General features: G+C 42.3%; 1 protein-coding gene across 2 annotated transcripts in view; it reads right to left on the reverse strand.

The window, feature by feature from the left end:
* Positions 1-12488: 12488 nt before the first annotated feature.
* The window catches only part of LOC129729460 (uncharacterized), a 139419-nt gene continuing 138343 nt past the window's right edge, over positions 12489-13564 (reverse strand). For both annotated transcript variants that reach the window (XR_008728676.1, XM_055688044.1), the window contains exon 2: positions 12489-13097. Coding sequence is in view for 1 of the 2 variants with exons in the window: in XM_055688044.1 (XP_055544019.1) it covers positions 12783-13097 (315 nt within the window). In the remaining variant the exon portion in view is untranslated. The remainder of the gene's footprint in view (positions 13098-13564) is intronic.

Raw genomic sequence — 13564 nt, forward strand, 5'->3', positions numbered from 1 at the left:
GCTCATCCGGACATGGTGTGTGACTTCAGCGGAACACCACACGAGTCGTATCGGAGCGAGGACAATTGCATACGTGCAACAGCAAAGCTACGAGAAATAGGAGGGCTTTTCGGCGAGAAATTCATGCACGCTGTGTGCTGATATATTGAAACAGATTTGATCGCAAATTTCGGTGTCTGTCGGCCGGTGGGAGGCGTTTGTTTCCGCTGACAGGGTGGGCCCGAAAACATGGGGTAATTATTTGGCAGTTGTAGTGGAAATTTTGAACCAATATCACAGTGGTTTAAATGTCCATTTTGACACAATGTTCTACAAAATTGTTAGTAGCATCAATATACACAATTTTCTGGAAGATACTATATTCGTATTGTTTGAGAAAATATGAGTAATGGACTATTTTTAAATTTTTTTTTGTCATATTTCAAATCTCTGTAGTATTCTTAGGGGCAGTTAGATACAGATTCGGTAATCAGCATATGAAAGTACAACAATAGACCTTTCAAACGCTGGTGGTTTTGCTAGTCCACGATTTTCTGCTGATGAGTTATGTTCATAACAAAACCTAAATTAATCCACCTAGCGGTCAGACTCTCTCTCATTCAAACTTATTATTTGTAAAAATAGATTTACATGAATGCTTAAATCCAATAAATGTTTATCCACTCTTTGGGTTCTAAAATATTGATGTTGTAATTAAAGTATAAAATATGAAATTTGACGTAATGTTAGTACTTAAGAAATAGCGAAATAAAAGCAATGACTCCTAATTTCGAACAATTTAATCACGAGCGATGCCGGGAACGTTCAGATAGTACGATACCACATTTAAATCATGTTGAGGCCATATATATTGATCGAAGCAGGTAAAGTGTTGAATAGTCATTGAATTTCTTTTCTTTCTAAAACTTTTAAACAGCATATCAAATTGTTATGAAGTTTGTTATTTGTAAGTTTGAGAGATGACTCATTTGTATGATACTAGTTATGTTCAAATAAGTCGTGTAATACTTGAGATAATAGACTTTCGTTGTTTTACAAATTAAAACATAACGCTTGCTTAAGTTTGATTACAATCAAATGAAAAGGTAACGTATGGGGCAGCCAAACTTTGAAACCACGTGTTCAATCATAATTCATCAGTTAACCCTTAACTAGCCCGTTCATCTGATATCAATATTGTTCGAATCGGTTGTGTAGTTTCTAAGATAATGAAGTTTCGTGATTTTCACATTTCGATACATTACAGACGAAGTTACAGTCCGATTACTGCAAAATTCAATAGGGTGTTATGAGGTAGGTAGACCTTTTGTTTGATACTAATTCTGTGGAAATCGGGTCAACCATCTCAGAGAAATATGAGTGAGTCCAAGTAAGTTGTCTTGGAATATGTTTCTTTTCATAGCTGGATTTCACATTTTTAAACATTACAGGCAAAGTAATAATCCGTTTGTAAAAAAAATCATTAGTGTCTTATGGGGCAACAAGACCTTTCATATGACACTAATTTTATTTAAAATCGGGCTAGCCATCTCTGAGAAACATGAGTGAGATTAAATAGTCTCCAGAACACATTTCTTTCCATAACTTCTGAACCACATGTTCAATCTTCATAAAATTCAAAAGTTAAGGGTTTTTAAGGTATCTCGTTCATTTGAAACTAATTTTAATCAAATCAGATGTGTGGTTTCTGAGATATTGATGTTTCGTGGTTTTTACACTTTGATACATAACCTCTAAACTAGAAATCAGATTACAATAAAATTCAATAGGGTCTTATAGAGCAACTAGACCTTTCATTTGCAATTAATTTCATTGAAATCTGTTCGGTCAGACCATCTCTGAGAATAGTGAGTGCGAAAAAAGGTGCACATACACACGTACACACCCACGTACACACAAACATATACACCTATACATGCTTATATACAGAAAATGCTCGATTCGTCTGAGTCGAGTAGTATATGACATTCGGCCATTTGGATCACTTTTCTACCTTTTAATTAGCCAGTGATCGTTAGGAGGAAGTCAATATGTTTACTTTCATTATGTGATTTCACATTTTCATGAGCAACGGACAAAGTTACAATCCGATTGCAATGAAATTCAATAACAACCTATGGGGCAACTAGACCTTTCATTTGACACTAATTTTGTGAAAATCGGTTCAGCCATCTCTGAGAAAAATGAGTGAGTTTAAACAACCTCAGGATAACTTTTCTTTACATAACTTTTGAACCATATGTTCAATCATTACGAAATTCAAAAGTTAAGGGTTCTGGAGACAGTCCGATCATTTGAAACCAATTTTCTTAAAATCGGTTGTGTGGTTTCTGAGATATTGATGTTTCGTGATTTTTACATTTTGATACATAACCTCTAAACTAAAAATTCGATTACAATGAAATTCAATAGCAACCTATGGCGTAACTAGACCTTTCATTTGCAATTAATTTCATGAAAATCGGTCTAGTCATCTCTGAGAAAAGTGAGTGAGAAAAAAAAGTTGCACATACACACACACACACACACACACACACACACACATACACACATACATACATACATACAGAAAATGCTCAGTTCGTCGAAGGGGGTCGAGTGGTATATGACATTCGGCCGTTGGGACCACTTTTATACCTTTGGTTTTTCCAGTGATTGCTATACCTTTCTAGGAGAAAGGCAAAAACCTCGTTTTTACCCTCTTTAATGATTTAACCAGGTAAAATACTAATAGGGTAAAAGTACCGGTTCTGGCCATAGTATGTTATTAATGAGAAATATTTGGCCTGCTTTCTTTGAAAAATATGAAATTTAATCCGTTCAACGTGGAAATCGGATGAACTCGCCTATAATTTTCACTAACATTGAGGTTTAAATAGTAAATCTATATTATTTTGTTTATATATTTTCCAGCCAAAAAACTTCTCTAGGCTCTAATTTTGGCCATAGCATTTCTTAATTGGCCACTCGGGGCTCCTATTTTGGCCAATTCGCGAAAAAGTTGAACACACGAATTTATTTTATTATTTGACTTTACCATGTAGATATATTTTATCAACAAATTCTCGGTATTGACCTAACTAAAAGGCCAGTATGTTTATTAATCAAACTAAATAAAATATTACATTCACACATAGCAAGCAGTGCAAAATACTTCGAGCTAGAATTTTATTTAAATTGAGTAGGATATTTAATAACACTGACATCACATCATTTATCTATGTTAATTTTTCTTCTGTCATTTATCTTTATTAATAAGTTTCCGCTCTTTGCTTCTTTTCACATAGAAACTTATTCGTATTATTTACCAACTATAGTTAAAAGTCCGAAGCGTTAGTTTCGGTAGATACAACCGAAGTTACAACTTTGTAAATAATCTGAACAAATAGAGAACGGATATATTATATGGAACAGATATCGGGTAATCGCTCCATTATTCATCTCAATAGCTTGGTGCACCTATATTCATCTTATTTCTCTCATTTGTCCAATTTACCGTCAAATTTCTACGAATTTTTGAAAGTAAATCTATTTACTTCTCTCTCTGATTCTCTTAAGTGGCTGAAAGTTTAACGTTGAAAATATGGTGTAATTTGACGATAAATTGATCAAAAAGGCGTGATGAGATGAGATGAATATAGGTACTGAGATGAATATAGAAGCGGTTACCCTATTATATCAAATAGCGGTGCTGTAGTTAAACAATCTTTCTTATCCAAAATCAGTTTTGTGTTTTCACGAGTCTCATGCGATATCTCATGACAGCCCGAAAAACTTCGTACTTTTCATGTTTTGCATCAATGTTTATACGTTACCATGGATTTGTTTACCTATGGCCTATATACTACCTATATATCAGTATTATGAATTATGGAATTGCTTTGATATGTGGCCAAGAATGGATCATAGGGCTGTTCAGGGCAGTCATGCAGAGGTGCCTGGATGACTGTCTCTTTCCGGACAGGTGGAAGCGGCAGAGACTGGTCTTATTGCCGAAGGCTGGGAAACCGCCAGGGGACCCATCGGCATATAGGCCTATCTGCCTGCTGGACACCGCGGGCAAGGTGCTTGAGAGGATCATCCTCAACAGACTGGTGAGGTACACGGAGGGTGAACACGGTCTGGCAAGTAACCAGTTCGGCTTCCGGAAGGGCAGGTCCACGCTGGACGCAATCTCTTCCGTCATCAAGACGGCGGAGGTAGCAATCCAGCGCAAGAGAAGGGGAATACGCTACTGCGCAATCGTCACGCTCGACGTGAAGAATGCGTTTAATAGTGCCAGTTGGGACTCCATAGCGCTCGCGCTCAGGAGCATCCATGTACCGGTGTCGCTGTACAAGATTGTGGAAAATTATTTCCAGAATCGAGTACTTGTTTACGACACGGAGGAGGGTCAGAAGTGCGTCCCAATAACCGCAGAAGTTCCGCAAGGTTCTATCCTGGGCCCGGTGTTGTGGAATGTCATGTATGACGGAGTGTTGAAACTCAAGTTCCCTGTAGGGGTTGTGATCGTCGGCTTTGCAGACGACATAACGCTGGAGGTTTACGGCGAGTCTATCGAGGAGGTCGAGTTGACGGCCGCGCACTGTATACGCAAGGTCGAGGACTGGATGCGCTCCAGGAAACTGGAGCTCGCGCATCATAAGACGGAGGTCACGGTTGTGAACAACCGTAAATCGGAGCAACAGGCGGTGGTCAGAGTCGGAGACTGCACCATCACCTCGAAGCGATCCCTGAAGCTCTTGGGGGTTATGGTGGACGACAAGCTCACGTTCGGGAGTCACGTCGACTATGCCTGTAAGAGGGCCTCATCGGCTATTGCAGCACTATCTCGTATGATGTCCAATAGCTCAGCGGTTTATGGCAGCAAGCGAAGACTTCTTGCCAGCGTGGTTTCGTCCATACTTAGGTATGGTGGGCCAGTGTGGTCCAGAGCGCTAGGTACTAACAGTTACCGTGGTAAACTGGAAAGTACCTACAGGCTCATGTGCCTGAGAGTTGCGAGTGCGTATCGTACGGTGTCATACGATGCAATCTGTGTCTTGTCCGGCATGATGCCTATCAGCATCGCCATCAAGGAGGACAGAGAGTGTTTCGACCAACGTGACACAAGGGGCATACGAGGTACCAGAAGGTCATTCTCGATGCTCCGCTGGCAGCGGGAATGGTCCAACTCCACAAAGGGCAGATGGACGCACCGACTCATACCGGAGATATCCGGCTGGGTCGGGAGACGACATGGTGAAGTGAACTTCCACCTGACACAAATCCTGTCAGGCTATGGTTGTTTCAGGCAATATCTGCACAGGTTCGGACACGCGGTGTCCCCCATGTGTCCCGAGTGCGTGGAGGAGGAGGAGACTGCTGAGCATGTCTTCTTCGTATGCCCCCGTTTCGCAAGAGCGAGGAGCAACATGATGGCTGTGAGCGGGCCTGGCACTACTCCGGACAATCTAGTCCGGAGGATATGCGACGCCCCGGACATCTGGAACGCGGTCTGTGCGGCCGCCTTTCAGATTGTTCTGGAGCTGCAACGTGTGTGGCGGGTCAACCACCAACACGCCAGTGGTAGCTAATTACCAGTCTCCAGGTAGTTAGCTAGGAGGTTATAAGAGTAAAGAGGGTGCATCACGCACAAAAGCCACTCCCCGACGTAATACTTAACCGTCGTTCCGGGAAGACCAGGGCTGGAGACTGGAGGGGTTTTAGTGGGTCGGGACAGGGATCAGTAGGTGTCTGGGCGAGTGTAACTACCCCAGCATCTCTCCCCTAGTCTCATCCCCACACCCTGAGTTCTCTTCTCAGGTGTCTGTTTGCAGATTTCCCGCCACCTTAAAAAAAAAAAAAAAAAAAAATGGATCATTGATCGTTTTTTGGAAGCTTTTGTTATTTTTGATATTGCAGAAAAAAATCATACCATAATGCCTATTTTTTAATCCATTTTCTGTAATAAGTTGTTCCTGATGCTGGTAACAAAATTTGCAATTTGAAATGTACAAACTTACACAAGATTATGCTCTATCAAATTACTTAAACGATAGACTGTACAATAAACCTGGGAGAGTATAACAAGTTCCTTTATTAAAAGTAAAAAACGCATATTTGTTTGCTACAGTGAGTAATGTTTTCGTCGAATAACATCAGCAGTTTCAATAGGAGACTTCGAAATAGGAGTAATTCAAGATACTTCTTCACAATTATCAATTTTATTCTATCATGGCCAAAACTGGTGCTATGGCCAAAACCAGTGCCTCTACCCTATTGTAAACTAAGATACCACGTAATAAATTGGTATCTATGGTAACCATCCAACTGAGCGAGGTTTAGGTATTTCAGAACAGGTAAATTGCATATGCTTGTTTTTGGTTCACCTCGAAGGTTCCCAATCAAAACCAATGAAAATGCTATAAAGTGTTTTTCAACTTTTTTTCAGTTTTTATTCATGAATACTGTGTATAATAATCAGTTTATCACTAGAAATTGTGCATCCTAATTTATCGCGTCACTCTCAATTTTATCGACAGCGAAACGCTGGACGGAGGACCCACTGCTTCATCCTTAATTCTACATTCTCCACAAGGGAATGACGAAAGACAAATGGACTTACTTCCCGGTCCAGAGACAAGGCCCGATGACGAAGGGAAACCCGTATCATCGACACCCCTTGTCAAGCGACTTTCAAACGCGCGAAGGCGGCGACTGAGCAAAAATTTTCGCTCCGGTCTCTCGTACGGAGAAGCCAGGAAGCTGGCCCTCCTTCCTACAGAGCAGCTTGCTCAAACAAACCAAGTCGCCGTCAAGCGACAGCGGTCGGATGACTTGGTGTCCCTAAACACCAGTTCTAAGTGTCCACAGCCTAAAAAACTGCGGAACGGCACTGTTTTGGGTTCATCGGGTCCGAGGCCGCTCCCGGCGGTCACATTTAGGGATATGGCGGGAGCTATAAGCCTTGCGGTTTCTTCTGCTATCCAGCTCACTACTCACAACGGACCAGCTTCAGGCTGTCCGGACCTCCATCTCCATCCTCGATCACATTGCTGACCAGGAAAATCCAACCACCAAGCCCAAGTTTAACGGTTGCCATCTAAAAAATGGCTTCCTGCAACTTGCCTGTAACGACACAGTGCAGTGGTTGGAAAGGGAGGTACCACATGAAAGATCTGCCGAAAGCCAGACGCTATGTCGTTTACTTCGCGGACAGTGCGAACTCTCCGGACTCCAGAATCAGAACGACCATCTCTCTACCAAAATGTGGCGAGTCTGTAACCGCAAATTGGTAAAGACCTTGGTCGAGCTAGTTCTGAATATTGACGAAGAATCGGTTAAACTCATCGACAGTGGAAACCATGAACTGCACTACGGTTTCGGCAAGGCACGCATCCGAAAGGTAAGCGGCAGGCCGAACGTCACAGGCAGGAAAGACTCCGTCGCAATGTCAGGGAAGGTACGTGCAGGATGCTCCCCCGCGAGTGCCCTGTCACCACCCAAACAACGCAACCCCGCGGCTGCTCGGACGGTTCCGCCGAAGACTCGCAAGAGTGTGAAGCATCAACCACCGAACAGTCGCAACCCCCGGAGTCAAAAACCGCCACAGTGTGCGCGACGATCTTCTGTTGCCAATCGACTGCTGCAATCGAAGCCGAACAGTGAGGAAGAACAACTTCCATCAACCAGCCAAACCGCTGTTGGCAGCCGTCAGCCAATACCCGGATCATCTTCCGATCCGGACAAAGACGGCAACTTCACTGTAAAGTAAGCAGTCTTCGCTGTGTGCAAACAAATCTCCATCACGCAAAAGGCGCCTCGGGTGTTCTTCACAGGGGCCGTGGATCAACGAATCCTAACGGTAGGTTAATCTACTGTGACACGCAGTCCAAACCAAGTACTGCAATTCTGCTAAATAGAGATTTAAAATTTTTACCTATTACAGAATTTATCCAACGCGACGTCGTTGCCGTCACGATTGTAGTTGTAGTGTTGCTGATTATCACTTCATTACACTCAAATACGTTGTCTGCAACCAGAAGTACTCAGTTCAGTGACAACAAAGCATGCACTAATAAATGCAACGAACGCGTTGATTGTCCCGTGTCATGCTGAGTGACTCACGTATGAGAAGTTTTTTTCTCTTCGCACTATCTTCGCTTCGGACCCGATCAGATCAATAGGGAAGACAGAGGTCCTTTTGTTTTGGTGAACCGAAGCGATTAACTTTCTTCAACCAACAGTGCTGCGTAGATGTAGTTTTTAAAAATAAAAAGAGTCTAGCAGTGATGAACTGCCGCGCGTTAAAAACAAAGATGAAGGATGTTGTTAAGGAAAAGGCTGCTGCCACAGGGGCAATAAAATATAGGTGCCTTATCGATGCTTTCAGTTTTGTTAAATTATTTTAATTTTCAGAAACCTATAATCAGTTGACTTCAAGAAACATAAAAATAAAAACATACATTGAAAGAATGTCATTTTTTCCATTTCAAACATCTCGAACAATACGTGCGAACATCTAAACTAATTCCTTAAACTATATTCCGCAAAATTTATTCTGTCAAGAATACATCCCTTCTCAGATGTATCGAACACCCTATTCGATAAACAGAGAATTCGCTTGCCCACCTAGCGACGTTTGTTTGGGTCTTGTACGAATCTATTCTTACCAAAATCAACGGTGTTTTTTTTTTTTCTTTGTAAACGTCATTGGTCTTTCCCGACGCTTCGTTCGCTTCGTTAGATTCGTTCGCTTCAGCTGTAAGTCGAATTAATGGTGAGTAACTTTTTTCCGGGTGGCCGAATGTGGTAACTCAGTGAGATACAATAGCAGGAGAAGAAGTAAAAGATAGAATACACCCAAACAGTTCATTAAGCACTGTTATTCGCACTTGATGATGCGATTGGCTGCAGCTCTAGTATCAAGTCACTAGTAAGCAGCGACGATGATGAATCATGAATGATTGTGATAATCAGCAACTTTGCCGACAACCAGAGGAAAGCAGGAGATGGTTGTCGCGTCGGCCCACTTCCCGGGCGACCAAGGTGATATACCGCCACCCGAAGTTGCTGCGCTCGTGCGGTACTGCAAGGCCATCAACAAGCTGTTTCTGATCGGCTACGATGCCATCGCCCACCACACGATCTGGGGCAGTTCGGATACCAACACTAGGGGTGAGTACCTACTTGAATACCTTACATCTAACGATGTCAATGTATGTTATGTAGGGAATAACCCCACTTTTATCAACGCTATCAGACAGGAGGCCCTTGATCTCACTCTGTGTAGCGCCTCTATTTCTGAAAGGATTAAAAATTGGCAAGTTTCCGATGAACCTAGTTTGTCGGATCACAGACACATTGTTTTTAACATAGAGGCTAACCCTCTGAAAAGAGACCTGTTCAGAAATCCTAAGAATACAGATTGGGTATTCTTTAAGGAACACCTGATCGATTCACGAACTTTCAGTTACAGCAACATTCGAAATTCAGTTGACCTGAATTCGGCAACAAATGATCTACAAAACAGCATAATGGATGCTTTTAATGCAAACTGTCCACTAACACAGCGGTCAGTATACAGTGACGTACCCTGGTGGAATGATCAACTCAGTGACCTTCGTCGGGAAACTAGGCGGTTGTTTAACAGGGCAAAATTCACATCTAACTGGGACGACTACAGAGTGTCCCTCACTGAGTACAACGCCGAGCTACGCAAAGCTAAACGGAAATCCAGAGTTACTTTCTGTGAAAAAATCCAAACTCTGCCGGAAGCTACGCGGCTCTAAAAGGCGATGTCCTAAGACCATACTAACGGCTTAGGACAAGTAAGAAAAGAGGATGGATGCCTCACTGTCACTACCAAGGAAACGTTGGAGGTTCACATGAACACCCACTTTCCCGGATCGACAGAGACTGAAGAACAGAATAGTGATGGGTCGCGGCGGGACAACTCGAGACATATGGCGTCTCGGGAGTCCATCCTGCTGGCCCACCGACTGTTCACGGAGGCTTCAATAGGTTGGGCTCTAAGCTCACTCGACCCTATGAAGTCTCCAGGTCCAGACGGCATACTACCCATCTTTCTACAAAAATCGGCCGCAGTCATCATGTCCGAACTCATCAACCTCTTCAGAGCCAGCTTTATCCTGGGCCATATTCCGGATAACTGGCTGAATGTGAAGGTAGTGTTTATCCCCAAAGTTGGAAGAAAGGATCAAACCCTACCTAAGACTTTCAGACCCATAAGTCTGACTTCATCACTTCTCAAGCTGTGGAGAAAATAATGGATAAATATATCCATGATGAGTTTCTTAAAGACTCCCCGCTGAATAGGAACTAACATGCCTATCAAAGCGGCAAGTCAACGGAAACTGCTCTTCACAGCTTAGTGACGTTGATTGAAAAGTCCCTGAGTAATCAGGAGACGGCGCTATGTGCCTTTCTTGATATTGAAGGGGCCTTCGATAACACGTCCTTTGCATCAATTGATACGGCTCTCTCTCATAAGGGAATCGACCACACTTCAAGGAGCTGGATACACGCAATGCTCTCTAGCAGAGTGATCACAGCAACCTTAGGAGATTCGTCTGTAACAATATCAGTGATCAAGGGATGCCCGCAAGGAGGAGTCCTCTCGCCCTTGTTATGGTCACTAGTTGTCGACACACTTCTCAATAAGCTTTCACAGCTTGGATACGAGCCCAGTCAACATTTTCATGCGTATAATAATGTTTCGATTCCAATATCCGCACTCATGTATATCATACAAACTCGCATTCGATGCACAAAAACAACTTACGCGTACTATTTTGGAGGCGATATACGTGCAGTGGAATAATGGTATGCAATTTATTGTTATACGTATTGATATACGATAATTTCCGATTAAAGGTGATTTGTTTCACACTATCTTACAATTCTAAGCCAACAATCGTAAATGGGTTAAACTCCACCATGATATACAATTAAAACTGAATTTCTGCGCAAGATAATAAGCGTGGTATACGATTTCGACTTCGTTGAGATATATTTGCGATAATTTTCACACATTGATATACGATTTGTGGTTGACTGGGAGGTCATTGGATTTGCTGATGACATCGTCCTCATCGTCAGAGGTAAAGATGACGCAACTCTGTCGAGCCGAATGCAACCGGCTCTGGATGCCACCACGTTATGGTGTCTACAGGAGGATCTAAACATAAACCCTTTAAAAACAGTCCTAATCCCAATCAGTGGACGAAGGAAGATCTCCATCACTCCTCCAACACTGAATGGAGTCAGACTGGGCTTCGGCAATGAAGTCAAATACCTCGGAATTATTCTGGATAAGAAACTGAATTGGTCTGCACAACTGGATCATGTCGCTAAGAAAGCGATCTCGGCGATCTGGGCCTGCAGAACTCTGTTCGGTAAGACCTGGGGACTGAAACCAGACTTGGCACTCTGGTCTTACAAGACCATTGCCCAACCAAGAATCACCTATGCTGCCCTTGTGAGGTGGCCTAAGGTGAACGAAGTGACTGCGCAAGCCAAACTCAAAAAGGTTCAAAGACTTGCATGTCTTTCGGTTACCAGCGCTATGCGAACAACTCCTACTGCAGCCATGGAAGCAATGCTCTGCCTACTGCCTCTACATCTTAATGTGAAAAAGGAAGCAGAGCTTGGCGCTCTAAGGTTACAAAGGAGGAAAATTTTACTCGATCCGGTATATACGGACCCGGTATCGGGGAAACATTTTCCCTGGGCAAATGGCCCACCGTTTCTCAAGCAGAGGTATATGCCATATATATCTGCGCAAAAATATGTCTGAAACGCAACTACAGACATGCGAAAATCGGTATATTCTCGGACAGTCGAGCAGCACCACTAGCACTTAAGTCCGTCAAATGCGCTTCCAAACTTGTTTGGGAATGCATTGAAACTCTATGGGAACTTTCCCGACAGAATTCAGTTTTTCTGCTTCGGGTGCCCGGACACTGCGGAGTCGAGGGTAATGAACACGCTGACTACCTAGCAAGACAGGGATCAGCTCAGCGGTTCATTGGCCCCGAGCCGTTTCTGGGTACGTCCATTTCCGCTATCAAAAGCGAACTACTAACTTGGAAAAGGCTAGAAATAGTAACCCAATGGCAACAGGCACAGGGTTGTAGACAAGCTAAAAAGTTAATCTATCCGAACCCCGGAACCACCAGAAAGTTACTTAGTCTAAATCGTAATGAACTACGGATAATCACGGGACTCCTTACCGGACACTGTCCCGCTTTAATCATTTAAAGAGAATCGGTGTAGTGTTGAACGACACCTGCCAATTCTGCAAATTTGAACCAGAGAGTTCAGAGCATTTGCTTTGCTCTTGCGGAGCTCTTGCTTTCTCTAGGTACAACTTCTTAGGAAGTTACCTTTTAACTCCATACCAAGTATGTATATTAGATTCAAACTTATCTAATATTTAAATGCTTTCGGATGACTGATCTCCAACAACGTTAGTTTCACTCGATACTCGAAAAGCAACTGAGCTCTGCTCATATTTTCTATGATCTTTCTCTTTATACAGGGTTCACAGTTTTATCGAAATATTTGAAACTGACAATTCAGAGAACAGAATCTAAAACTGTTATATTACAATCCTTCCTTCTGAAGAGGAGACATTCTTATTTCACCACCTATAACTAACTTAATAATATATTTAAATATTCACTTCGATAGCACTTTATGTGCCGTAGGTAAATTTCATCGAATACGTTATCATGCTTTAATTAGTAATATTATATACTCTGTTTCTTTTCTTTTGTTTATAAGTCCTTTGAGCATTCGCCTAATGTTTCACGCTGTCTCGATCGCGTACAACTTCTTGTCAGTATTGGGCTTCGAATAATCCTATTCGACTTCTTAGATGTGTTATTCGGTTCTGGTACAAGTGGTACATCCGGAAATCCTGCAAACGATTCATCCTTGAACCCGTCGAATGCTGCTTCCAAATCTTCGGATTCCCGCCTTACTGGTTGCTCATGGAATCGCATCATAACTAACGAACCACCGCGCTTAGGGTTCATCATAGGTTTCAACTGATGTCTGTGTGCTGTGATCAGTTGTTGTCCCAGAGACACCTGAAATAAGTTTTTGGAAATTTGTTTAATAAAAATAGTTTCAATCCAACGCTCTATATCATTTTTTCTAAAATTTTTATAATAAACCTTATCCCCTGCCGCTAACTTTTGGAGCGGGTCTGGACTTCTACATTTCATTTCAATTTGGGGCGCACTCGATTTAGGCTTCTCTACTAAACATCTTTTATAACTTTTTTTTGGATTGATTAAATCCAATAACATTTTTGGTCTGTATGAGAACACCTTTTCAGAAGGAAATTCTTCATCAGGTAACAGGCAACTACTCCTATAGTTAATTAAAAAAAGGTTCAATTGGTCATCTATATCTAATGATTTGGTATCTGGATCGAGCAAAAACTTTTTTAAAACCTCCTTCACTACTCGCACCAGACGCTCAGCCTGCCCATTACTTGCTGGGTTATAGGGTGGGCTTTTGAGGACTACAATTCCTTGCCTCTCAAGAAAAG

This window comes from Wyeomyia smithii, chromosome 3 (assembly GCF_029784165.1).
Source record: "Wyeomyia smithii strain HCP4-BCI-WySm-NY-G18 chromosome 3, ASM2978416v1, whole genome shotgun sequence".
NCBI classification, from domain to species: domain Eukaryota; kingdom Metazoa; phylum Arthropoda; class Insecta; order Diptera; family Culicidae; genus Wyeomyia; species Wyeomyia smithii.